This window comes from Danio rerio, chromosome 22 (assembly GCF_052040795.2).
Source record: "Danio rerio strain M-AB ecotype USA chromosome 22, GRCz13ab, whole genome shotgun sequence".
In the NCBI taxonomy this organism is placed as follows: domain Eukaryota; kingdom Metazoa; phylum Chordata; class Actinopteri; order Cypriniformes; family Danionidae; genus Danio; species Danio rerio.
The window spans coordinates 26,066,774-26,088,950 of NC_141042.1; the positions used below are offsets into that span (position 1 = coordinate 26,066,774).

General features: G+C 36.5%; 2 protein-coding genes across 6 annotated transcripts; both read right to left on the reverse strand.

Moving 5' to 3' along the window:
* Positions 1 to 5,818: 5,818 nt before the first annotated feature.
* Positions 5,819 to 11,729, reverse strand: LOC793843 (sialoadhesin; the record flags this gene model as incomplete). The annotated part of the gene is given in 9 exon segments (NM_001440777.1): positions 5,819 to 7,382; positions 7,480 to 7,543; positions 8,210 to 8,306; positions 8,435 to 8,644; positions 8,708 to 9,034; positions 10,699 to 10,932; positions 11,007 to 11,348; positions 11,482 to 11,543; positions 11,666 to 11,729. Coding segments are annotated over 8 exon segments (1,521 nt in total). The 5' UTR covers positions 11,528 to 11,543; positions 11,666 to 11,729.
* A 1,812-nt stretch (positions 11,730 to 13,541) lies between these two features.
* LOC110438280 (sialoadhesin) lies at positions 13,542 to 21,200 on the reverse strand. Of its 5 annotated transcripts, none has more exons than XM_087304451.1 (9): positions 20,665 to 21,200; positions 20,490 to 20,557; positions 20,038 to 20,379; positions 19,730 to 19,963; positions 15,341 to 15,667; positions 15,070 to 15,279; positions 14,903 to 14,990; positions 14,766 to 14,815; positions 13,542 to 14,668 (listed from the first exon to the last, which is right to left on the reverse strand). In XM_087304451.1, exons 2-9 carry the CDS (start codon positions 20,533 to 20,535, stop codon positions 14,646 to 14,648), a joined length of 1,320 nt encoding a protein of 439 aa, XP_087160577.1. In that variant the 5' UTR covers positions 20,536 to 20,557; positions 20,665 to 21,200; the 3' UTR covers positions 13,542 to 14,645. The 5 variants fall into 5 exon arrangements, with proteins under 5 accessions (XP_087160577.1, XP_087160575.1, XP_087160578.1 ...); XM_087304449.1 differs by having other exon boundaries at positions 14,903 to 14,993; XM_087304452.1 differs by having other exon boundaries at positions 14,903 to 14,993; positions 19,517 to 19,963; positions 20,665 to 20,727.
* Positions 21,201 to 22,177: the final 977 nt, after the last annotated feature.

The window sequence follows — 22,177 nt, forward strand, 5'->3', positions numbered from 1 at the left end:
CACATTTTTTATTATCAACCAGTCTTGTACTTTTTTCCAAAATGATTGAACGGCGCTGCAGGAGAAAAATATGTGTTCTGTGTCTTCACTAAAGTGTTTACATAAATGGCATGGTGAGTTTTCTAAGTTAAATTTTAGGTGTAAGAATCTATTAGAAGGGTATATATCATTTAATTTTTTAAATTGTACTTCTTTTGCCTTGGGGAGAATTGGAAATTTAAGATATGTTGTTCTAAAATATTTAACAGTATTTTTATCCACTGAATGAAATAACCTATTTCTTAATACTTGATAAGGGAAACAAGATTGGATAATAATTTGTCTTAAATGTTTATTAGTGCAAAGTTTATTTTCAAATTCAATCTCACCAGTATATAATAAGGGAAGAACTGGAGTAATTTTCGGAATAGGATAGGTAAATTTTCATTAACATTTTCATACCTGAGGGTATAGCATTAATAACAGTGATAAATTGCTTTGGATGACAAGCCAATCCGTGTCTTAGAGTGAAAGTATTGTAATCTAGAATAATGCCCCTTCCATCCATTAAGTCTGTTACTGACCAAATATTTTTATTTAACCATTCTTCATAAACAATGGATTTGTTCCTGTGTAGAATATACTTGTTATTCCAGATAGGGGTATTGTGAGGTGTAAAATTGTGTGTGTGCGCTAGTTTCCAAGACAGCAAGACTTGTTGGTGGAATGCTGAAAGCTTCACTGGGAGTTTAGGCAAGTCAAAGTCACATCTGAGAAGAAATCAGATGCCACCTGGTTTGTTAAACAAGGCACAAGGAACAGTGTACCAGAAACTTTCAGTATAACTCAAAAACCTTTGAAGCCATTTAAGTTTTAACATAGTATTCATACTTTCTGGCTTAATAATATTAAGACCACCTTCTTCAAACGATTTGATAATATCAGATTTTTTAATATAATGGGTTTTGTGTCTCCAAATAAAGTCATACATTTTTTGGTTACTTGTTTTTATGATTGCTGAAGAGGGAGCTAAAACCTGAGCAGGATAAATCAGTTTTGATAGATATTCCACCTTGGATAGAAGAATTCGTCCAAAAATTGAAATATCTCTCTGCAGCCAGCAATTCAGGATACTATTAGCTTTATGTACTTTATTTTCAAAGTTTTCTTTGATGTTAATGTTTGAATTCTTTGAGATCAAAATGCCTAAATATTTCACAGTTTCTTTTACTGGGATGTTATACAGGGATAGATCTGGACTAGGGTGAAGAGCTAAAAGTTCACATTTGTTTAAATTTAATTGGAGGCCAGATGCTTTACAAAAAGAACTAATTAAAGAAATAGCTGGAGGAATTTGGTCTTTATTTTTTTTAAATAATGTGGTGTCATCTGCTAGCTGACTATTTCCTATTGTTTTTCCGAAAATATTTAATTTCTCCACTGAATTATCATATTTAATTTTTGTGGCTAACATGTCTACCGCTAAAATAAATAAAAAAACGGTGACAAAGGGCACCCCTGCCTTATCCCACGGCCAATTGGAAATCTATGTGTAGTGCCAGAAGGGAGAGATACTGAACTATTCATATTTCCATAAATCATTTTGATAATATTAACAAATTTATCACCAAAGCCAAAGAATTCTAAGGACTTGAAAATAAAAGTGTGCTCAATCATGTCAAAGGCTTTCTTAAAATCTAAAAAAAGGATAAAACCATCATCCTCTATTAAGTCAGAGTACTCTACCAGGTCCATCACCAACCTTATATTATTATGAATAGACTTACCTTTCAGAAAGCCTGACTGGGATTTGTTAATTAAATTATGAATACCTTTTTTTAATCTATTAACGTATGCGTGTGTAAAAAAATTATAATCACTGTTGAGTAAAGTGATTGGGCGAAAGTTATCAATCAATTTTGAAGTCTTTATCAGGTTTTGGAAGTAGTATGATTAAACCTTGGTTCATACTTGGACCTAAAGATCCATCTTCAATAGATTCACGGAAAGCATTAAATAGTAATGATCTAATATCATTGGAGAAAAATGTATAAAAATTAGCTGTGAGACCGTCAGGACCAGGAGATTTATTCAATTTAAGCTTTTGAACAGCAGAGTCAAGTTCTTCAATTTGTAAATCAGCCTCACAGCCTTCTTGCCACTCGTTGTTGATACGGGGAATATTAGGTAATATTTTATAAAAAAATTCATTCAAATCAGATTGAGAGAGGTTGGAAGAATACAAGTCACTGTAGAATTTAAAAACATTCTCCCTGATTATAGTGGGGTCTGAGCATTCTGTGCCATTTATCAAAAGAGTTATTCCGTTGTCGTCTCTTTACTAATCTACAGAAATAAGAAGTACTTTTCTCACCTTCTTCTATCCATTTAGCCTTAGAACGTATATAGGCACCCTTAGCTTTTTTAATGTAGAGGTTGTCAAGTTCTAATTGTAAAGAAATAATTTTAGTCTTTTCTAACTCAGTTAATGTACTATCATTACAACATTTATTAATTTCGTAAATAATATTAAGTTCCTGTTGTTTCCTGACTTTGGCAAGTATTTTACTGTAATTAATAAAGAATTCACAAATTTTATATTTAAGAAATTCCCATCTGGATTTATTAGAACTAAAATTGTTACTGTTTTTAATATCTAGAATTAGCTCCCTTATTTTTAGACAAAATTTTTCATTATTAATTAAGTCAGAGTTAAATTTCCAATAACCCTTAGTTTTTGATGAGGTAAGATCTGTTTGTATTATAAAAGAAATGGAACAGTGGTCTGTTAAAGGTGCTGCAGACATTGTACAGTCTTTAGCAAATAAATGTAAGTTATGTGATAATAACCAATAATCAATTCTTGATTTGCTGGCTGCATTGGGTCTAAACCATGAGAATTGCCTAAGGCTAGGATGAAGATATCTCCAGACATCAATTATTTTAAGGTTAGAACAGAATTTGGAAACCAAGGGATTTAGCAGAGAAGATGTGCTTTTAGGAGGATATCTATCATAAGTTTCATCCGGTACCACATTAAAATCTCCACCCACAACAATATTTTCTGTAGGGTATGATCTCTTTAAATCGGAAATTACTGAGGATATTTCCTGCAATAGATTTTGATTCAATTTAGAATTATTGTAACCATATACGTTTACCAGAATGAAAAAAAAAGTGCTCAATATCTAACACCACTGCTAGCCAATGTCCATTAGGGTCATATTTAGCAGAAATTATTTTCCCTGGACAGTTATTAAATAAAATTGCAGTACCAGCCGAGTGGGAGGAACCATGGCTAAGTAAAACTTTATCTCCCCATTGGCTCGACCATTGAGATTTAGAAGAAATTATTTTCCCTGGACAGTTATTAAATAAAATTGCAGTACCAGCCGAGTGGGAGGAACCATGGCTAAGTAAAACTTTATCTCCCCATTGGCTCGACCAAAACGAAGAATCTGAAACAGTTAAGTGTGTCTCTTGTAAAAAAATTGCATTGAGAACCATTACTTTTACAAAATAAGAACATTGCTTTACGTTTGACTTTACATGCCACTGACGTTAAGTGACATGAGATAAATTTTGAACTTAACTGGAAACATAACAATAATAGTAAAAGATTAAATAAAATAACAGAAATTTGTTCACTAAAGAGGAAATCTCAGAAAGGGTGGTATAAACCCCAAACAGTTATAACCACAACAGAGCATACCTCCCAGCCTAGCGTTTCTTAACAGTCATATTTCAAACTGTCCTACCATAAAAGGACAACTACACAGTCATGCGGCGTCAATGCGCTTCCCTTCAATATACCCGAACGGTCCACGGTAGTAGGCTATCTTTCCTGCTTTGCGCGCCTGATCGATCAAAGGCCACAGCGCAGCGCGGACTAGCTGGTCCTCCTTCGTCATATCCTCCGTGAAACGAACTCCGTGGTCGCGGCACACAGATGAATTTTTTGTAGACCTCCAAATTTCGTCCCTGTATTTACGCATTGTGAACTGCACAATCACTTGCCTGGGTTTACCTGGCTCCTTTTTGCCAACTCGGTGCACTGTGTCAACAATGTCTTCTAATTTATGAATCAAATGCGATGCAATTTCAGCGATCATGGCAATCGTTTCTTTACGAGTATCCTCCTCGGGCTTCTCTTTCATCCCGTTGATCCGGAGTTTCCATCTCCTTTTATATCGCTCTAGCTCTGACGTTCTAATCGCCAGGTCTTAGTGTGATGTTGTTAGATATAGGAGTGATTTGCTCGTTTCTGCACATTTTTCTTTGCAATCTTTAATTTCAGCAGCATTGAATTCAACCGCGTTAGAAATCTCTGCCACCATGATGCTGTTCTTTCGCATCTGATTCGCCATGTCTTCTAACTGTTCATTTTGTACGTCAAAACGAGCTGTCAGTGATGTTATGGCTTGCAAGAGAGTTGCGTTAGTGATGTCATCATCATGAGGTATTAGCTTTTTTTATCGTTGTCTTTGGTCAGGGTGAAATGGGATGCATCACGCCGTTTGTCTGTTTTAGCCGTCTGTACCTCCATTTCTGGATCTGAGGCCACGTCCTTCACTGAAGGGATGTATATCTTTTGGTGGGTAGTCTGCTGTTAAGATTTCGGCATTTTGATGATGTAAAACACCCATGCGGTGTTTAATTGTTGTTTTAGGTAGGTGAAGATGAGAAATGTTTGAATTCTAAGGATAAACTAGAAGATTCGCTAGGCTGCTCGGTGAAAACGGATGCGTTCAGCCCGCCATCTTGCCCCCCCCCACCTTAACCACTTAAACTCTGCGGACCCGGTACCGGGTCCGTGACGTCATCGACTTTCGCTTTCAGATTTAAACGGCTAGCGTTGCACCAGACCCCCGTAAGTGGTGTCGTTTGAAAGTGTAGAATCTATATTTTTATGCACATATGCATCACTTTGGTCCTACTTTTATCCTACTGTATAAAAGTTATTTACACTTAAATACACAGTATTTTGGATACCCGAGCTAGGTATTTTACATTGGTTCATTTTCATATTCTTTTATATGACACATGTACAAGTTATAGCTTAAATGAAAGCTCTTGCCGGTGCTCATACAGTTCTAGCATTCTTTTTACTGAATTATATTCATATGCCAAACAGTTGTTGAATGAATTGTGGTGTTTCCGTGGCGCAGAAATGTATACAATACATTCATGATCAATAAGCAGCCCCAGATAGCACAGACAGCTGTCATCTCTTAGCTTATGCTGTGCCCTTCAGGGCCATTCTCTTCTGTTTTTGAGGTGATGTGCATAAGTAATCCTTTTATATGTCTGATGTGGTCCAAACACAGTGAATTATGTTTGATCAAACAAAATAATAGTGAAATATGTAAACAAGGATCAATCTCTGTGGCTTGTATAGCAACTCTCATCAGTTGGAATGCAATAACTTTTGCATAGATTATGGTAGAGACCTTTTTCTTTTTTCCTATGATTACAGACATGTGCAGGAACCACCAAAATTAACTACAGCACGCTAGACCACACAGAACCTAAAAGGTACACTTTCAAATTTGAGTTTATAAAAAAAAAATACAAAAAGCGCCTCTTTTTTTTAGGTGTTTATTATAACACAGACGACATAAACCGTTATTTTCAAACACTTTCAATAGTGTTTTTTGAAAATTCAAAGGGTTTTCTTTAAAATAATACCAAATTTTTGCATTTACACCTCTTTATGTGGATTTGGGTAGCTTTTAAATTTGGATAGGAAAAATCCAGGCAGAAATCCCCAAATAGCAGCAGAGTTAAAGTGGTTAAGAACAATATGCCATCACTCTGCCTTTTAAAGCTTCTTTTTGCTTCAGGCCCTGTTTGTTCTTGGGACATTTTACATTCAGTTTTGTAATCAGCAAGTGAAATGCATGCTTAATCAGATTCAGCTTAGGGGATTGACTTGGCCATTGCATTACAATCCACTTCTTTCCCTTCAACAACTCTTTGGTTGCGTATGCAGTGATCAGATAATATTGCCTGAAACACTTCAGAATTCATTCTGCTGCTTTTGTCAGCAGTCACACCATCAATAAATACAAGAGAACCAGTTCCATTGACAGCCATACATGCCCACCACCATGCTAAGGATCATAAGCAGATCTTGATCTCATCTGTCCATAAGATGTTGTTCCACCACTGTGAAGGCATTTTCTGCCCTTCCTGTTTCTGAGGCTCACCAATGGTTTACATTTTGTGGTAAACCCTCTATATCAACTTTGGTATAGTCATCTCTTGATTGTTGACTTTTACACACATACACCTGCCTCCTGGAGAGGGTTTTTTTCTTCACCAGGGAAAGATTTCTAATCCACCACAATAGTTTCCATTGTCTGCTGGGTCTTTTGGTGTTGCTGAGCTCACTGGTGTGTTCTTTATTTTTAAGAATGTTCCAAGCAGTTGGCCTGGCCATTCCTAATGTTTTTGCTATCTCACTTATGGGTTTGTTTGTTTGTTTGTTTTTTCAGCCTAATGATGGCTTGCTTGTCTGATAGTGACAGATCTCATCTTGAGAGTTGATAGCAACAGATTCCAAAAACAAACAGCACACTTGAAATGAACTCTGAACCTTCTATCTGCTCATTGTAATTGGGATAATGAGAGAATAGCACACACCCGGCCATGAAAGAGCTTAGAAGCTAATTGTCCAATTACTTTTGGTCCATTAACAAGTAGGAGGCACACATGCAAACTGATGCAATTCCTACACTGTTCACCTTATTTGGATGTAAATACCCTCTATCTAAAGCTGACAGTCTTCAGTTAAAACACATCTTGTTCGTTTCATTTCAAATCCATTGTGTTGGTGTAAAGAGCCAAAAATGTTAGAATTGTGATGATGTCCCAATATTTATGGACCTGACTGTATATGCACAGTACAGTTCTGCCTGGGACAGTTGGCATTTCTGTATGGAGTTTGCATGTTCTCCCCATGTTGGCATGGGTTATTTATACAGTCTTTGGACTGTGAATTGAATTGGGTAAGCTAAATAGTCCATAGTGTATGTGTGTGTGTACTGGGTTTCAGCTGGAAGAGCATCCGCTGTGTAAATTTGATCTCCACTATACATCCATGAATGTTTGACAAGAGAAAAAGCTGGGTCACATAATGTCGGTCTGCAATTATTAGGTTGTGGCAAGTAGCTTTTTGTGGAGGTGGGAGTCTAAACAAATCATTGACTAAACTTCACAGCAGAATAATGAACATCATCTGTGCTTGATTGTTCACCAGTAGTCACCACAGATGTGTTCTTAATGTCTGACTTCTTGAAATGTATACTTGAGTAATGAATGTCCTGATTCTTTATGTGATCTTGCTGTGTGCAGACCGTAGACAAAGGAGCAACAGTTTCATATACTGGGGATGAATCCAACTAAATTGTAGCAGAAAAAAGGCAAAATGTCAGTGACTGGAAACAAGATATTGAAGCATATGTGTGTGGGTTAATCAGTTTGGCTCTTTTCTCTTACCTGTACAGCCTCTTTTGTGTGCTTATGTTGTACCGATGACTTGTTTTTTCTTCTCCTGCCTAAACTGCATAATAAAAGAAATATACATATATATATATATATATATATATATATATATATATATATATATATATATATATATATATATATATATATATATATATATATATATATATATATATTAGGAACCCAAATTTATTGAAAGAGTTTGTTATGAAAATAACCACATTTGAAACTTGAAAGTCCTCCTAACCCAATCAGACCAACTTCTGAAATTATGCTGCAAAAATAGCTTGTTCCAAAACCACAGCAATGGCTTTCTGAAAACTCAGCAACTTGGCCCACACGTTTGTGGTAAAGCAAAAAAGAAAAACAGAGGTATTGATAATGCAAAGACATAATGATATAAGTAAACAAAAGTTGGGTTGTTTAACCCCTACAGCTTTGCAAGCTATTCTAAAGCCTATTAATAGATGGGAAGCATTAACAAGGTTTGTTTAAATCTGGCTGTAGCAGAGTTTCCATTCTAACAGGAAGCAAATATTTTACAACAGGAAACAAGAAAAGCATAGTGGGAGTCATGTGGGTGTATATTTGCTACTTCAGAGTTTATTCTGCAAATGTGTTTCCATCTCCCATTATTTGCAATATCCTTTTTTTGCACAAATCCAGAACCACCACAAATGAGCATACATTTTGTTTTTTAATAATAAATGCTGTTGCTTTTTACCTGTAATACAGGACTCCAATGATAAGAAGAATCAGAAAAATGAAGAGTACGATCAAGGTGTTCTGTAGAGCTGTAGAACTGTGTTCAGCTCGCATTTCTAGCATATGACAATTTTAGAAAAGGTGTAAGGAAAATGGCTAATACGTTTAAGAATTAAATATTAAGTGATATTTCGCTGAAAACATACACTCTTCTCCTTGAAGAACATGTGATAGAGATGTTTACCTCCTACAGCACAGGAGAACTCTTGACGCTCTTCTTTGCTGACTGAGTCCAGGTACAGCTTGTTGTCTTTAGTAAATCCATCTGTGTCCTGCCGCCCGTTCTTGTACCAGATGTAAGTGTGTTTGTTACTCAGAGTGCATTTAGTTGAACAGCTTAATATCACCTTTTCTCCTTCTGATACAGTGTGTGGTCTACTTATCACCTCTGTATCTGAAAAAAAACAACAGTTAACAGTTTGTCATCACAAGTAATATGATAACACCATCATTGTACCTGTAACAGTGAGAATGACTCCAGGTGAACCAGAGTATGTTCCTCCTGTTTTGTCTGTGATGATCCTGAATTGATATTCTCCAGAGTCGCTGATCTTGAGCTCTTTGATTCTCAGTTTGTTCTCCACAAACTCCACACGACCAGCAAACTGATGCTCCTCACGCAGATCCCTGAAATCTCCAGTCTGTACGTAATGCCAAAATGTTTTCTTCACAGTATAATCAGAGGGATGTTTGTATGTGCAGGAAAAGTCTACTGTTGAGTTGACCAAGGCACAGACTCTTCTAGAGTTGTAAGACACATCCCAGCAGCCACTCTTAGAAACACCTGAAAGAGTCACAGATTATTGCTGTAAAACTCATAATAAGGCCTGTTCACATAAATATGATTGTTCAACATGAGAATTCAGACTCAGGGCAGATGTCTGAGGGCATTCTTCTTCAGTTAACCACTCTTTGAAGAATACAATCCAGTCAATACGATTCGTTTAGAGCACATGCAAAAAAAAATCTAGTCTATCCCAATAACCACACTTTTGGATGATGTGCATGCAACAGGAAGACTTCATGACTTTTCTAAAATTTTACAAAACAAATTGTACACTAAAGTTTTTTTTTTTCACTGCAGGGAATGTCTAAGGAATTGGGAACTTTTCTACTGCATTCTGTAACTGGTTAGTACCACCATGGGTGAGGTTCCAAGCAAGCAATATTTTCAAAATGTGATGTATACACACTGCTGATCACTGACTGGACTGACAGAGCCAACATAACAGCATCATTGGTTTGTATCAATAAATTGGTTTGACTATTTAAAAATATTGATAAAATACAGAAAAATATTTTTGATTTGCGCGACTAAACCATTTGTATACCACTGCAAGAAAAAACACCTGAAATGGTATAATTGTGGTCAGTAGAAGAGTTCCAGATGCCCTTCTTGTAGGTAACTGAGCATCAGATTTAGCAAGAGGATGGGATGACCTGGACTGAAAACTCTTTTCAAGAAGTCATGGGGGTAAAGTCGCCACAACTAGTGATAATCAAACCCACATAAGTGGTATGAGAGGCTGTTCACACATTGCATCAAAAAGCAGGTGGAAAGAGTGAGCGGCATTGCTTCCTTCACCACTTTCAATGTGATTTACGTTCGTACTCCTTTGTCGTCTGTCATTGCTAGGTGACCATGCCAAACTAACAAAACATCGCTGCAGCTCTGATACAAGTTTATTTATGGAGAAGAGCAAGCACTGCAGTGTTTGGGTGTGATTAGTCTACTGAAATTGTGTATATTCCAATCAAAGTATGAAGCTGATCGGTCAGTTCTTGTCACGTGACTCGCAGTGCGCTTGCGGCATTCTGACAAGTTGAGATCGTTTCAACTATGTAAAAGCAGCGCGCCTTCAATGCACAAAACCAACTTGCACAAGCATAAGGTGTGAAATGTAAACTAAAAAAACAAAACTTTTATTTGATTTATTTATTTTCCTTCGGTTTAATTCCTTATCAGGGGTCGCCACAGTGGAATGAACCAGCCACTATTCCAGCATATGTTTTACGCAGAAGATGCCCTTCCAACTCCAACTCATTACTGGGAAATACCCATACACACTCACATTCTCAAACACGCATATACACTACGGCCAATTTAGCTTCCCAATTTACCTGTACTGCATGTCTTTGGACTGTGGGGGAAACTGGAGCACCCAGAGGAAACCCATGCGAGCACAGGGAGAACATGCAAACTGTACATAGAAATGCCAACTGACCCAGCCGGCACACAGACAAGCAACCTTCTTGCTGTGAGGTGATAGTGCCACATCCCTTTTTATTATATATATATATATATATATATATATATATATATATATATATATATATATATATATATTTATTTTTATTTTTTTATTTTTTTAATTAAACTTTTTTAATAAATTTCAGTGAAAATGCAAACAGAGTTAAGCAAAGCAAGCCGAACTGCTTAATACTTACAAACAGGAGAGGAGGAATTTTTAAGGTCTGCAGTAAGAAAACAGGAGTAACTGCCATCCATTTCTGTTGAAAGCACAGTGATGTTTCTAGCATGAAGACCTTCTATATATTGTCCATTTTTTTTCCAGAAGTAATTTTTTGGCTTGAATGTCAAATCACATGAAGTATCACAGGTCAGATTTACTGCCTGACCTCTGGTGTTTGTAGATGCAGGACTCATCTTTACCTGCAAATCTAAATGACAGTAAAATTAGTAAGAACATTATGAAAAATCAGCTAATAAGCCCAGAATCTAGACTGAGTTTTACCTGTTACTGTTAAATTAACAGCGACTGAGGCGAGACGTTTAACTCCATCCTTCATGATGAACATGAGCTGATATTCCCCAGAGTCTCGCTCACTCACATCTGATATTAAGAGTATTGAACAGTCATTGTTAAAGCTTTGCTTTACTCGTCCTGAGTAGTCAAAATCTAAATCTAAATATTCAGGTTCATTGTTTTTCCTCCAGTTTGGACTTTGTTTCCAGCTGAACCAGAACACAGATTTAAATGGGATGTTGTTGTAGGTGCACTTCAACTGCACACTGGTTTCCCTCAGAGCACAAATGTTTTTACAAGTCACAGAGAGTTCGTCTAATGTTAGAGAGCCTGATAAAACAAAGAAGAAACTGCAAATGTGGACTAATGAAAGACCTCATGACAAACCAAGTCACTAAAGAACAGTGAAGCAACACTCTGTCAGCTTTAAAATGTGTCAAATTCATCAACAAAATAATCTTACCTGAAATGTGTAGAAGCAGGATCAGCAAAAATAGCCTGAAATCCATGATTTGACTTTCAAACCTTTGAGTTGTAAAAAAAATAACACAAATAAGAGCACATTACTTTCACTCAAGTTACCTTTGCTATATTACATTATAACACAATTCTTAAATATATAAAGATATAAAGGCATGTATACTTACAAAATTTAAAATTTCTCCAGCTTGCAGAGCTGTAAGTGTTGTTACAAAGTGATGTCAATGTCTGAACATCCCAGCAATCAGATGATCTTATTTCCTTCCTAGTTCTGTCATTTTGGCCACTTGTTGAGCAACAGCGGTTAACTAACCGCCTGCATGAGTGGATCTGTTTTTAAAGATCTTATTACACTTTAAATATTCAAGCTTCAGGTTAGTTGATTTTCTTACTCATTTCTTGTACATTTTATGTTTTGGGGGACTCGCATCACAAACCTGAAACAGCCTAGTTAAACAAGGTGTACTTTGTCAATAGAATTATAATTCTTCATAGCACACTTTATAGGGATCTGTGAACATCATTTCCGTTATCGTTACAAAAACATTATTATTGTTTATGAATGTTAATATGCAAAAAAGCATTTTTGTAATATTATTTATTATATTATATTGCTTTTATAATTGTATTAAGATAAGTATTGAATAATTGATTCTTTACATCCTTTTCTCAATATACACTTCCTGTCTGCATTATTTGTCAAAAATTAAACGAACTGCAGTCTATTATTCCACTTTTATTATAGCTAAAACACTGCTCGGATACTGTATTTGCAACACAATCTCACAGCAATTCATAATTTTTTTAATATATTGGCTAATTCATATAAAACTGTGCGATTTTATTCATACAATTTAGTACAATTTGCTTATCCCCCTGTGACGGCAGGTTTAGGGTCGGCTTGGGTGCCACACCTAATTTTTTTAAATCATACATTTTCATACGGCTGAACTGATACGAATTCAAACAAATTAGCCTCTAAACTGACAAAACGTAAAATAGTTATGTTTCCTTGTGAAATCAGGCTGGTATTCCAAGATATTCATTAGTTTTTTAACCTTTAATAGTCAAGAATAGGTGTATGTATGAATGTTTCCCAGTGCTGTGTAGGAAAAGCATCCGCCACTTTACACCAAAGTAATTGCTGGTTCATGCTTCAGTGGTAACCCCTAATAAATCAGAGACTAAGCTGAAGGCTTATTAGTGAGTGGGGTAGGACGTTCTTACACCTCATCTTACACATCTTAGCCTAGTTTTTTGTATCATTATTACATGTTTTACTGTTGTAGACTGAAATCATTCAGCACACTAATGTGGAGCTGTAATAAGGTCAAGATCTGCCTGAAACTGACTGTCTGTTTATCTCAAATTAATAGTTTATCCTTACAGTGTTCATCAGCCAATCAAAATCAAGCATTTAACAGCCTTTGGTATAAGTTGTGTAACCCCAGGCTACAAAAGACCAAAATGCAGTTGTTTCCTCCTCAAAATATGTTGAGGAGCAGCATGACACATACGATTTACAGTATGCCACAATTTCCTTTGTGCTAACAAAAGTATCGCAATGTCTGTAGACTAGTGATGTTGCAATGTTTTTGATGATTTTAGATGCCATAGCCAACCTAATTTGCCCATTTTCCAAAAAATAGTAAAATAAAAATGTCACCAACAGAAACAGGCAGACTAAAGTGAAGGAGTGCAGGCACCTACAGCATACACACATCAATAGACCTTATTAGAAGTGCAGCATCAAGATTCTGATTTTGCTATTGTAAAATACATTATAACCACTTAAAAGTCTCCTACAATTACTAACCCAGCATCATAAACTTCAATGTATTGCTGCAGTGTTGACTTTTAAAACATTTGAACACATAGCTTGTTCAGAAAAAAAAAAAACATTTAGATGATAACAATAAAATGGTTTGTTTTTATCTTCTTGCTCAACATAAAATACACTGAGCTGTTTGTACGTGTAGTGTATGTGTGTTTAAACCCTTAATGGTTTTACAAGAAACATGATTTGCAATAAAAACAAATGTCTTTAATGATTTTCAGCCTTTTAATACCAAATTAGGGAAGGTGACAGAGCAAGGTCAGATGCATCCAGAATGTGGATAGAAAAAGCCATTATTATCACAAACACTGTTATCATTAATAGTTACAGTTTCTGTTTTTAATGTGAACAGGTCTTATATTGACACATTAGTGTGAGCTGAGAAAATGTTATATACTATTTCTCCTATGCTAATGAAGCACCACTGAGACATTACAAGCACAGGACGGGTGACTTCCTCACATCTCCAGTACACATCTCTGCCATTTGCTTACAGTAACCTGTGCTCTTAACCACACACAATTCATTTGCTTGTGATCTTCGATATAAATTTGTTGTGTTTGATGTCATTTGACAGTTTATGACTAAAGTGTTGTAGTAAGGCAATCAACAGAAACACTGATGTACTTCTATATATAATCTATTTTCTATTGTTGAGTCATAGTCTAGAGTATGTTAATGTTCTTCTCCCCTACTTTATCTCCTCAACTTTGCTTTAATGTTTAGCTGTTTTTAGGGTTGGTTTTCACTCATGTTTGACAATGCTTTGCTCAGGGTATACTAAAAAATGGTAACTGTTGATCTGGGATGTCAATTTATCAATGATGATAACAACTCTACTTGAGTCAAATGAATTATAATGAAGTCAGATAAATAATTGATTTAAACACGTCATTCATCATCTGCTTTCTGTCCTTAATTACTGGTTCAGAATAGCAATGTAAGCTTCAAGCCTTACAATTAGTTACACTTCTGAAAACTACAGAAACAAAATATGAAGGTGTGCACCAATACTAAAATAAAGCAACACAATTAAAAAAAAAAGGTTAAAACCTTAATCATGTGGATTCTTGCATGATCTTAGGATAAAAACAGCTCGTTATTTTTGGCAGGAAGAGGAATACATTAAAATACCTTTATTTTTCATGACATAAATAGACCTATAAGTCATTATTAAGTCATACTTTTTTCCTATAAGTCACTAAATCATGAACTAGTAGAATTAATAGATCAAAGCCTAAATGTGATGATGTCACAACTGAAAAAAACTCAATGATGTCTTTTTCCCAGCACAGATGGACAGAGAAGATCTAGGGACGAGGAACAACAGCTCCTGAGACAAACGATACAGATGTAGAAATATTTACAACAGTGTTTTTGTCATTATAATTAAATTTTATGGTACACTCTTTACATACTTTATTTCTTACCTTCACCTTTGTTTTCAGTTTTTGAGAAGAGATGTGCTCTGATGAAAAACCTGTTGAATCAGATTTCACATTCTTATAATCTAATGAATTTCTATGTTCACTGTATAAATGTGAATTTCACTGAATATTTAACTCACCACATCCACACCGCTGCTATTATGAGAAACTGAGGTACAAACACCAGCAGAGTGACTGTATAATGGCTGACTGCTGTGCTGTCCACTGCTTCTGTACAACACAAAGAAGACAATCATGACTATCAGAGAAAAAACCACAATGTACATGTGTGATAGAGATGTTTTACCTCCTACAGTACAGGAGAACTCTTGCAGCTCTTCTTTGCTGACTGAGTCCAGGTACAGCTTGTTGTCTTTAGTGAATCCATCTGTGACCTGTCGTCCCTTCTTGTACCATATGTAGGTGTGTTTGTTACTCAGAGTGCATTTAGTTGAACAGCTTAATATCACTTTTTCTCCCTCTGATACAGTGTGTGGTCTGCTTATCACCTGCGTATCTGAAAAACAAAACACAGTCAATAGTTTGTCATCACAAGTAATATAACACCATCATTGTACCTGTAACAGTAAGAATGACTCCAGGTGAACCAGAGTATGTTCCTCCTGTTTTGTCTGAGATGATCCTGAACTGATATTCTCCAGAGTCGCTGATCTTGAGCTCTTTGATTCTCAGTTTGTTCTCCACAAAGTCCACACGACCAGCAAACTGATGCTCCTCACGCAGATCCCTGAAGTCCCCAGCCCGACCATAATGCCAGAATGTTTTATCAATCATATAATCAGAGGGATGTGAGTATGTGCAGGAAAAGTCTACTGTTGAGTTTATCAAAGCACAGACTCTTCTAGAGGTGTAAGACACATCCCAGCAGCCACTCTTAGAAACACCTGAAAGAGTCACAGATTATTGCTATAGAAATCACAATAAGGTTTTTTCACACCAATATGATTGTTCATCATGAAAATTTTGCTGTAGATGGAAGCTTTCTTCCTTAATTAATTGAATTAGGAAGAAAACAATCCAGTCAATACGATTTGCTCAAAGCAATTACATAAAAAAACTGTAGTTTCTAAAAATTTCTAGTTTGTCTCACTCACCAGACTTTTAAACTTCGTCAGTTGAGAGCATGCACACAACAGGAAGACTTCACTTTAATTTTTACAAAACAAATGGTATGATTTCGGCACAATTTTCTTAACATTGGATGTCAAAATTCAATCCTTTCTTTGTGTAATGTGGCATGGTTCATGACAATCAATACCATGCCTGCAAATCCTCACGACACCATCGCAGAAAGTCTAGCATGTTTCATTTTTTTCTCGTTCTTTACGATGGGTGACTGTGCAAAAGGAGCACATCACTTCTTAGTTTTCTCAGCAGATGCTGCCATTAATGCGCTGGTCAGTTAATCAAAATGTAGACTGCATATTTACTTATGTAATTGAAATTTTTTTAATATGTCATTATTTTAAAGATTTCTGTCTTGAGCATCTGCTTTGTTCTTGCTGCTGCTGTGCTTTTATTTTCTGTCTCACTCGCGGCAAGTTAAGGCGAGGGACTGTTTAATAGGAAACCCATGGCAGGAAAATACTGGATCAGATATTAAAGAAAATACCCTAATATCAGAAAGGAATCATACGTTTAATCAGGTCCATTTAATAATGAATAACCTTAAAAATGTAGTTATTATTGTTATTATTATTATTATTATTATTATTATACTCACTTTTGGATTTACTATAGATGAAATTAATGTGAGAATGTGCGCTGGTCTATGCACACTTCATGCCTGGCGTACATTCATTTCTTGTGTGTGTTTGTTTTAATTCCATTGGCGACTCCCAGAGGCAACACTACATCTTTGAGCCGTGTAATGGCAACTGTATGGGACTGGTTAATTCGCATGTCTAGTAGGTATATAAGGTTACCATACCATGCAGTTGACCAGCCAAACATTAAAGCGCAATTTGCTGCGATCGCCGGTTTTCCCAATGTAATTGGAGTGATCAACTGTCTTTATCAGACGCTGGATTCGAACCGAGTTCATGTTTGAACGTGTCAAAACATGTTGCCTTGTGTTTTACGAGCTACGCCACTCATGCTGTTAAAGTCACTACCAAATTTTACACCTTTACATCGCAAGATTTCTTTTTTAATCCACTCAGTGCGATGTTCGGACCCAACTGTGTTAACTGCATCAGTTAAACTCTCCCACTCAATTTTTTTCTTTTGTTATTAATTCCGGAGGACAAACTTGCAAATAACACAGCTTTTCTCCGGTCTACCTCCGAAAGCTGCACCTCCAAATCACATTCTGTTAAAAGTTTCTCTTTTTGCTTGCTTTTGCCTTTGCTTTTTTGTTTTTCGTTTCATAAGGGGGAGGAGGCAGGGAGGGGTTTTGCGCTCATGCACGTGCGATCAGTTTCACGTTCATTCGGATGTACAAAGAGAATATGCGTGAGATTCGGCGTGCGCAGTGTTTCATACATCTGAATTTTTTACTGCATTCGCACAAAGCTGTAAATGTGCGTACTATCTTTTAGTATGATTTCAACGCAAGTCTTCATACATGAGGCCTCTGGCCTAGATCTCCTTTAAAGTGCTTAAAGGTGTTTTTCACTGCAGGGAATGGCTAGCAACTAGAGGCTTTTCTATTGCATTCCGTACCTGGTTAGTACCACCATGTATACACACTGCTGATCACCAATTGTACTGACAGAACCAACATACCAGCATCATTGGTTTGTATCACCAAATTGGTTTGACTATTTAAAAATATTTAAATAGTCAACAGCAGCCACTGCTAAATTTTTGCTTTGCACGACTAAACCATTTGTATACCACTGCAAAAAAAGACACCAGAAGTGGTATAATTGTGGTCAGTTCAAGAATTCCAGATGCCCTTCTTGTAACTGAGCAACAGATTCAGCAAGAGGATGGCATGACCTGGACTGAAAACGCTACAACTAGTTATAATCACACACACGCAAGCAATATAAGAGGTTGTTCACATATCGCGTCATAAAGCATGATTGTATTGCTTCCTTTAACACTTTCAATTTGATTTTCCTTTGGTCCTTTTTCGTCTGTCATTCCTTACTGACCATGACAAACTAACAAAACATTGCTGCAGCTCTGATACAAGTTTATTTATGGAGAAGAGTAACACTGCAGTGTTTGGGTGTGATTAGTCTACTGAAATGTGTATATTCAATACATAGGGCCCTATCATACACCCGGCGCAATGTGGCGCAAGGCGCAACGCAATTGTTATTTGCTAGTTTTAGCTCGGCACAAGAGTCGTTTTGACATTTTGCGCCACGCTGTTTAAATAGCAAATGCATTTGCGCTTATATGTGCGCCCATAGGCGTTCTGGTCTAAAAAAGCAGGTGTGTTTTGGCATGTTGCTATTTTGAGAAACTATAATAGTCTGTTGTTTAGACCAGAACAAAGCCGGTCTATTGTCCGGCACAGAGTGAGCCTCGCTTACACACTGTTTAATACACACAAGATGTAGAGCAATACGCAAATATCTTTGCATATAAAAAAGAATTAAAATATTAAGGATATATTTAGGATATAGTAAGGATATATAGGATATAAATATGAAGGATTAAAATATTACAAAACATTATTTTCTAGTCTACATCAATTTAAAAACCACTGTCTTCATACTTTCTTCATCTCGGGAGGCTTTTTCAATTCATTCATAACAATTTTCTTTTGTATAATGTTGTCATTATTAGCAGTGTTATTTTTATATCCATATTAATATTTGTTTTATTAAAAACAAGCTTGGATTTGCCCACCTGCACAGCATGTGTTTTAGGATATAATTCAGTTTTTTGAACACACTTCGATATTGTTGTTCATTTATTCGTTTGCTGTTAATTAGAACTGAATTTAGTAATAGTTTTGAAACAAATATTTGCGCTTAATAAAACAAAATTAATTATTTATAGGCTAATTGATGTCTGTGCGTACAATGTTTCCCTATCCACGAGAGCGAAAGTGAAAGTTAATCATTTATCTCTCATTGTCGCGCTGTAGATGCTCTGTTTAACTGTTTTCTTGCTAGTGAAATGCTCAGTTTTTCCACTTACACTTACTTTACGTCATGTAAATAGCAAATGTTAGATAGCGTGATGCAACAGGCTCTAAAAGGAAATGGGAGATGAGACTCTGATTGGTTTATTCTCAAAAAACACCTATAACTCATTAAGAAAATAAACTCAACCCTTTTAGACCATGCGCCATGGCACAAAGCGGATTTTTCTGTCCTTATATTAGCAAAAATGGATTTTGACTCGCCCTGAAAACGTTTGCGCCCTGCGCTTTGCGCATGGACTGTCAAAATAGAGCCCAAATTATGAAGCTGATCAGTCAATTCTAGTCATGTGACTCACTGTGCGCTTGTGGCATTCTAAAAAGTTGAGATTGTTCCAACTATGTAAAAGCAGCGCGCCTCCATTGCAAATAACGAACTTGCAAAAGCATAAGGTGTGATATGTAAATTAAAAAAATTAAACTTTTATTTTTATTCATTCATTTTCCTTCAACTAAGTTCCTTCTTTATCTGGGGTTGCCACAGTGTAATGAACCATCAACTATTGCAGCATATGTTTTACGCAGAAGATACCCTTTTAGCCGCAACCCACAACTGGGAAACACCCATACACACTCACATTATCAAACACACATATACTCTACGGCCAATTTACCTTACCCAATTTACCTGTACTGCATGTCTTTGGACTGTGGGGGAAACTGGAGCACACGGTGGAAATTCATGCAAACACAGGGGGAACATGTAAACTCCACATAGAAATGCCAACTGACCCAGCCAGCACTCAGACAGGCAACCTTCTTCCTGTGAGGCGATCAGTGAAAATGCAATCTAAGTCGAGCAAAAACCAAAGCAAAGCAAGCTGAACTGCTTTATACTTACACACAGGAGAAGAGGAATTTCTAAGGTCTACAGTAAGAAAACAGGAGTAACTGCCATCCATTTCTGTTGAAGGCACAGTGATGTTTCTAGCATGAAGACCTTCTATATATTGGTGATCTTTTTTCCAGAAGTAATTCTTTGGCTTGAATGTCAAATCACATGAAGTATCACAGGTCAGATTTACTGCCTGACCTCTGGTGTTTGTAGATGCAGGACTCATCTTTACCTGCAAATCTAAATGACAGTAAAATTAGTAAGAACATTATGAAAAATCAGCTAATAAGCCCAGAATCTAGACTGAGTTTTACCTGTTACTGTTAAATTAACAGCGACTGAGGCGAGACGTTTAACTCCATCCTTCATGATGAACATGAGCTGATATTCCCCAGAGTCTCGCTCACTCACATCTGATATTAAGAGTATTGAACAGTCATTGTTAAAGCTTTGCTTTACTCGTCCTGAGTAGTCAAAATCTAAATCTAAATATTCAGGTTCATTGTTTTTCCTCCAGTTTGGACTTTGTTTCCAGCTGAACCAGAACACAGATTTAAATGGGATGTTGTTGTAGGTGCACTTCAACTGCACACTGGTTTCCTTCAGAGCACAAATGTTTTTACAAGTCACAGAGAGTTCATCTAATGTTAGAGAGCCTGATAAAACAAAGAAGAAACTGCAAATGTGGACTAATGAAAGACCTCATGACAAACCAAGTCACTAAAAAACAGTGAAGCAACACTCTGTCAGCTTTAAGTAATCTTACCTGAAATGTGAAGAAGCAGGATCAGCAACAATGGTCTGAACTCCATGCTTTGACTTTTAAACCTTTGGCTTGTCAAGTAATAACACAAATAAGAGCCCATTAATTTCACTCAAGTTACCTTTAATTTATTACATTATAACACAATTTTTAAACATATAAAGACATGTATACTTACAAACTTTAAGATTTCTCCTGCTTCCAGAGCTGTAAGTGTTGTTACAAAATGATGTCAATGTCTGAAGATTTCAGCAATCAGATGATCTTATTTCCTTCTTAGTTCTATAATTTTGGGCACTTGTTGAGCAACAGAGGTTAACTAACCGCCTGTGTAACGCAATGGCGAAACAAGTTGCATTACAAAGGAAATGTAAATCATAAGAAGGATTTAGTACCAAACTGTTTCTGACGTTAACTAGACCTTGTGGACAAAAATAAAAAGAGCACAGTCTCAGATTACACCAGCAGGTGATGGTAGTGTGGTGAGGTACGAAATGGCGCTCTCGCTAAATCCTAAATCCTGAAAGAGTTAATGCATGCAAGACATTAATTCCCAGGTTCTGCCAGTTGCAATTCCCGAATTTTCATTACCAATCTTAAGCCAAGTGTAATCGTTTGTTTTGGTTTGGTTTTACAACCAAGGGTTAAGAGGAAGAGCTTCAAAATTTACCCCTAAGATTTGGGACAGCACTACAGCCTGTCATCATATATGTCGTCATATGTCATCGCAATTTGTTGTTTCATATGAGATCAGACTATTGTGACTGCTGTAGTTATTCCAGTTGTGTTATGTTTTGGTATTTATCTTCAAGAAATCACTGAAGGCATATATTGTGTTATCATAACGATCTAATGTGGCAATAATATTGTAACTGTACTGTGCATTTACACAGTGGCCAATATTCATATATTTAAACACACCAAAACAACATTGACATTATAGCAGACACTGTAAAAAGCTCATTATCAGCCACTAGACTTTTCGGACAGGATATTCGAGTGTCAGAATGTTGTGGGACTACTATACAGGAGTTATTATTATGGTTTATAGATCTCTAAATTTAGCGGGGTTTTTTTTGTGTTTATTAAAAGCATGATGGTAAAACATGAACGCGCAAAATGAGGGGTAGGGGTTAGAGGAAGAATTGGAATTGAGCCTAAGTGTGTTAATGTTTTGTATGGTTATATCTATATTTCCCTGCATGTTTGAAGAAGTGAGTGAAGCCTGTAATTCACTATGTTGTGTGTTGATTTAAGAGTTTGCACATGTCGCATAGATTCATGTGAGGTGTAACAAAGAGCCTGACACAGAGGGATCAATTTGCTGTATATTTATTAGACAGTTCAAACACAATCATAAAACACGCACTTACATGCGAACTCACATGAGTAGTATTCAGTATGGGTCTAAGGACTGGTGGCTGGCTGTCAAGGAGTGATATAGCAGGCATGGATCAGTGGCAGGTGGCGAGGTTCAGATCGAGATATCAGGCGTGGTTCAGGGCAGGTGGCGTGGATCAGAGTCAGAGTACAAGCAAGGTTAAGGGCAGGCAGAAGGCAACACAGGGTCGGTAACAGTCCAGGTAATACACGGGAGATCAGGCAAGGAGATAACGCTCAGAAATGTCAGACAGGGTAGAACAAGTCTTTGCAACAGACTGAATGTGTGTGCTGCTTATATGTGTGAGCGT

Bases quoted from the DNA above. Each gene is read 5' to 3' on its own strand.
- LOC110438280 (XM_087304449.1), bottom strand. From the start codon at position 20,535: ATGGAGTTCAGACCATTGTTGCTGATCCTGCTTCTTCACATTTCAG. The intron at 15,668-19,729 runs GTAAGTATAAAG...TGACTCTTTCAG, and splicing joins AAATTCCTCTTCTCCTGTGT to GTGTTTCTAAGAGTGGCTGC. The intron at 14,816-14,902 runs GTGAGTTAAATA...CTGATTCAACAG, and splicing joins ATAGCAGCGGTGTGGATGTG to GTTTTTCATCAGAGCACATC.